Here is a 5781-nt window from a genome sequence, read left to right as displayed (position 1 = left end):
TATATTTTTGGGTGAATTTGAACTTTTTTGGACACCATGCATTGTCGCCAACGTTTAGGCTGTTGCAAGAGGCAACACTCCAGAGACACTACAAAGGGCAGCAAAACCTTTGGGGGCTCCGATCGGGGGCTCTTAAGACAGTGTGGGTCCTGTATCAGCTGACTGACCAATACCGAACAGCCGGTTCCGTGCCGATCTAGACCCCAGGAGGTCCTTTCCCAAGCAGGGGCAAGGGCTGGCCTGTAAATGTCAATAAGACGGGCTACTGCATTGGTCGATTCCCTGAAACGGCGAAGGGCCACCTGTGCTGGTCGGGGGACCACAACGCCCAACGGGGGACTCTGTATCGACAACAGGCCCAAAGCCGACCAGGAGCACATTTTCTGAGCAGGGACAGCTACGGGACCCCAGATGTCAGAAGGCATCCGGCGTTGTTTCGATACCGTTTCGCAATGGAAACATATGAGAAATGACAATGCCAGGTTTCACTTTCACATTGAGACGGTGGAAGTGCCCAGTGTCCGTCAGAGGTCCCAGTACCGAACGAGGGGTCCACTGCACTGTTTCAGCCAGGGATGAGTGTGCCGAATTGGTGTCGTGGTGCCAATTATTGGACTTCCCACGCCAGTGATTGGTCAGTTTGCGTCAGTCAGAGCCGCTGCTCCGATCCAGTGCCATGTGCACCGGTCGGAATACTTGTCACACGAGCACGTGCTCGAAACAGATAACACTGCATACTGTGATACGCATCATTAAACAAAGAGCTCCTTTCTCTACGTCCCATGTCTCTTCCCAGAGTCATTTCGCGCATATTAGTATGCAAAGCTGATTTTTTTCAAGAAATTAATCATTTTCAAGAAAATTTGACTTTTGACTTGGTGCGGTGGGGTCAGTTAGCAGCATAAGACTTATTACCAATTGTGAGATCTCATTAAATAGCAATTCACTGGTTTCTGCCCGCGCGACTACCTTTCATAGTTTTCAAACAGCACGGGGTATACCCCCCCCCCCCCCCCCCAACAGTCCAGGTTATGAAAACCGACGAAGCAGGGGGTTGCAATTATTGGCTACCACGCCATTTTATCTATTCTACGTATGCTGGTGTAAAAATCCGCATTTTAGATAATGAACAAACCAGCTGGTACAGTGGAATGACAAATTTCGTTACCAGCATCCATACATTGGCGGAAGCTCTATCAGCAAGACAAAATTGCAGCATGCTAAGTAGCTCGCACATCTGAGGTTACCTGTGATAAGTGCTATTCATACCGCAGGAGTGTCAAATCAGATTAATTTGTAGGCCCTAACCAACTCCCATGATGAAACTCACATGTGGAAACTCCCATGTGAATCATGAAGCATACCGGCCTGGGGTGAAGCCGCGGCCCCCGGCAATGCCCCTGTGTGGGAAAGATTAGGAGTACACTGAATTTACGACACGGTCGAAGTTTTGTGCAAAAGTAGTACGCTGCAAAACTTTGTAAAATTAGCGGGAAGCCTCAAAGTTTCCGCAAAAGGGCCGTCCTCTCTCATAGTCTAATGCTGTGGCAAACTGTTCTCACCTGAGACAGAGAGACCTCATCGTGGAGACTGTTGGAGATTTTTATTTAGTAGTAGATTTCCTTAAATGTTAAGCAGTGTTTTAGGTGGCCGGCGGCGGCCAAACATGTTGTGCAGTAGCAGCTGGCCGGCGGCGGTCAGACATTTGTAGTAGCACGTGGGCGGCGTAACGGGGGGGGGGGGGGGGGGGGCGGGTGTTGTTCATGAGAAGATTGAGGGGCTGGCCAGGAAAATCAAGGAGTGGAAGTGTGTGTTCAGTGAGTTTTTCTAACACAGACCATGCACGGTCCTCCTAAGAGAACTTACAAGGTAGTTTCTCAAAATCAGTTTTCAATGTAATGGGCTGGCAGCATTTGAATAAGGCTTCTTTGCGTCATGCAGGCCTGAATGATCTTAAAAAGTATGCTCAAAATATTCTGCACATCTTCGTGGGCGAGTAGTTCAGAAACTAGATACGAATACTCATACATAGGTTCAAAACTGCCTTTAATGCATTCCACCTATGCATAATCTTGTGCACACACCTTCTGGGTAAGAGTTTCATGGCCGCAAATTGCACGAGGCGACGAAGTGGAGTAGTAGTGTTGTCACAATGCGCACGATAGATTTGTGGTCAATTCTCAGGACAGTTGTGCTGTGTCTTACTCGATCTTTTACTTTATCTTAGTAACGCCAGCTCGACACAGCTGCAACATTTTGAACGTAAAACAGAAGCCATATAAATACCTGAAATATTCTTTCCGAGGCGAGTTTGGCATAACATGGCCTCTGATTTGTTCATCGATCAAACAAATTTTGCTAAGTGCGGCGGTGCAGCATGTGAAGGAGATGCCTTCCTGGAAAGGCATTTTCCGTTAGCAGCTGTACAAACTGGAGGAAAGAAAATGCGTCTTACTACAGCCTTGTGGAGCAGTGGATAAAACGTGGATCTTTCGACTGCACATGTCATGCAACGGCGAATAATTTGCACGGTCTTGGTGATGGCGTTTGGTGTCACGGCAGCGTCTGATTACCACCTTGTTATTCTGCATCAGAATGACCTGCATTCGCGTTACGGATTAGTCGACCAGTGGGGTAGTCCGTGTCGAGAAATGGCATACCAGATTGATCAGAATGTTACATGTTTTGGAGGATTCGCCCAAACTGTGGCGTACATAGAAAGCATCAGAGGTGATCCTTATAACCCCAACACTCTTGTGATGAACGCCGGAGATTTTTTCCAGGGTGATGCCATGCATATGCTTTTTAAATGGGAAGTGGCCGCAGCTATGGCAAAACATATTCCGTTCAACGCCATGGCGATCGGAGACAAGGACTTCAACGAGGGTATTGACGGACTGCTCCCATTCATGAGAGTGATGGGTCCGAATGTCTTCATTTGTACGAATATGGATTTCAGCGCTCTCAATGAGACGTTGAGAAAAGAGTTAGAAGAGACGTGCCCACGTCACAGAATTATCACCGTTGGCCAGAAAAAGATCGGCGTTCTTGGCTATCTACTTCCAGACGCTCAAATCAACTCGCATACGGGCGACATCATCTTTGAGGACGAGATAAGGGCACTCACGCGAGAGGTAAAAGTGCTCAGGAAAAAAGGCGTCAAGATATTGATCGCGCTTGGCCATTCGGGCTACGAGCGTGACAGGGAGATTGCTCGCCGCGTGCCCAGTCTGGACGTGATTGTTGGAGGTCACTCACATAGTCTTCTGTGGCCGGACTTCTTTTCAGAGACGGAAGCTGGCATGCCTCCTGATGCTCAAGACGTGCAGTTTCTCACCGGTCCGTATCCTACCGTGGTGATGCAGCCTAGCGGGCGCCGTGTCCTCGTTGTACATGCCTATAAGGTCGGCAGGTACGTTGGCAACATCAACATCACGTTCAACCATGATGATGAGGTGAAGGAATGGTGGTCACAACCGGTCTTAATAAGGCCTACCATGCCAGCGGACGAGGAGGCCAAGAAAACAGTGGATGAATTCTTCGGACGACTCCATAATGAGTCCATGCAGCCCATCGGCCAGTCGTTGGTGCAACTAATCGGCCTGGACGAAACATGCAGTAGGAAAGAGTGCAACCTGGGCAACTTTCTGGCTGACGCATACATCCGGGCATTGCGATTAAATATCGATCGTAAGATCAGCCATAAGGGACAGGCCCTGATTCCAACCATCGCCTTCGTCAACTCAGGCCAAATCGTCGCATCACTCCCCATGGGAAACATCACCCTGTCGGACCTTGACGCAGTCTTGCCGTTTCGCAATGCCGTCGAAGTGATCACTGTCACCGGCAGAGCAATAATGCATGCGTTACAGAACAGCCTATCAAACCTTTTCCGTGAACAGCATGACGGCCGATTCATGCAGTTTGCCGGCGCGCGTGTCGTTTACGACGCGCAGGATGGACCAGTTGGCCGCGTTGTGTCCTGCCACTTGCTCTGCAATATCTGTCCTATTCCGAAGTACCAGTTGGTGAACGAGTCGCAACTGTACCAGATAGCCGTGTCCACTTTCGTAGCCAATGGCGGCTACGATTACAATATGTTTTCGAAACCGCTAGAAAGGAAACGATACGGGTTGCTTGATCTGTTTGTGCTGGCTAGCTATTTGAGACAGATGTCTCCCGTGCACCCGGCTGTAGAAGGACGGATCCAGTTTAAGACCAACAGCACCGTGCAAAGGGTGTCTAAACCGAGTGCGGGCCGACAAGCAGCCTCGCCCATATTTCTGGTTCTGCTGTGTAGCGCAACTGTGGTGTGTTTCAGTTCAGATTAAAACGAAATGGAACGCTGGAAACGGAGGCCTCACGGGTGCCTCGCAATGTGCTACATGTGAAGGTGTGTTGAGCAGCAATGCATGTGCATGTTTGTCAGGGGACGTGTTTTTCTTCATTAACCCTGTCCTGTGGTTTCTCACGTTGGCTGCGACGCTTGGGCTCAGCGCGCGCTGACGCACGCACGCCCCCTAACCCCAAACACAACTCCAGGCCTTTCACCCGACGGCAGCAGCAGTGCAACGCTAATCTCATGACCGACACCCCTTCGTTCGTCTAAGAGCTGGTAAACTCAGTTTTCTTGAAACTTGGCCCGCTTAAATCCATTACACACACCTTGATGAGTCTTCGTGAATTGAAGGTCTGGTGCCCGTGCCCCTTGAAGGTCTGGGCATGAACCCAAAGCTCGAGTAATGCCAAACTCGGAATGCATTTGTATTCACAGTCTTATTCGCATCTACACAGAAATGCATGCACTGAACGATGCGTTTTTGGCCGGAAGGTGACGCTGTAATCGAGTAGCAGCGGCCGCGGTTACAAATATGTTTAGCCTAAGCATAGGCCAAACCACATGCAGGCAATTGTTTAGTCTTATCAAAACTCATGTGAAGTTTTGACACTTGAGGAAAACTCGTTTTCACAGGAATCTTTGATTACAATGCTTTACTGGCAATATAGGGCACTACCCGCTCTTCCTGGAGCAAAACCTGAAAAAACAATTATTTTTCTTTTCATACAATGATGAAGAGAACAATGCTATTTTTCAAGCACTTTGCAAATGTCAGATGACAACGTAATCAAAGTAAAATACCACACTTTGAAACAATTTTACTTTGTTAAGCGAGGAAAACGGATCTCAGTAAATGCGTGTCACGCTTATTCTGAACTTCTCGGAAGCCTCCCGTCAGCTGTGATGAAAAACGACAAATCCGTGTTTGAGACGGTGCCCACCCCCTTGGCTGTGCACCTAAGGAAGATCAGGAGTGAATTAAATCTGCGACAGGTTTCGCTTTTTATTTCATGTTGATTTTTTCAGCTCTAATTGATATGCGTAAATGAAATGCTTAACAGTATGTTAAACAGGTTTGGGCCAAATAAAACTGGTCGCCGTTTACATGACGTGTTATGCTAAGAGGAAACTGTCTTACAGGCGGGTTGGCAAATCGTGTGTTTGACCTTCCTCTGTCCGAAAACTCCTCCTGCGAATCCTGTTATTGGAATTAACTTTTTTGCCATGGTTTTGAAACATTGTGCTTTTTATTTCATGCTGGAGATTTCCGCAAAGTTTGAGCTTACTGCGGCTTGAAGATCAGCGAAAGCGGGCACGGAGCAGCCCTGGCGTTCTCACCAAACTGAGAAACGTTGTGGCGGAGACCGCCAGATGAGCGTGAGCGGTGAATGTATCATTATTTTCTCAGTCAGTTCAATGTTAACCTCATTAAATACTGTGCC

General features: G+C 48.3%; 1 protein-coding gene across 1 annotated transcript; it reads left to right on the top strand.

Annotated features, from left to right (window-relative positions):
- Positions 1 to 2181: 2181 nt before the first annotated feature.
- On the top strand, positions 2182 to 4338 carry LOC119106797 (protein 5NUC). Its single transcript, XM_037230171.1, has 2 exons — positions 2182 to 3412; positions 4322 to 4338. The coding sequence occupies exons 1-2, from the start codon at positions 2508 to 2510 to the stop codon at positions 4329 to 4331; spliced, it is 915 nt and encodes a 304-aa protein (XP_037086066.1). The 5' UTR covers positions 2182 to 2507; the 3' UTR covers positions 4332 to 4338.
- Positions 4339 to 5781: the final 1443 nt, after the last annotated feature.

This window comes from Pollicipes pollicipes, unplaced genomic scaffold (genome assembly GCF_011947565.3).
Source record: "Pollicipes pollicipes isolate AB1234 unplaced genomic scaffold, Ppol_2.1 Scaffold_2555;HRSCAF=2994_pilon_pilon_pilon, whole genome shotgun sequence".
NCBI lineage: Eukaryota > Metazoa > Arthropoda > Thecostraca > Pollicipedomorpha > Pollicipedidae > Pollicipes > Pollicipes pollicipes.
This window is presented reverse-complemented; position numbering and strand designations above follow the sequence as displayed.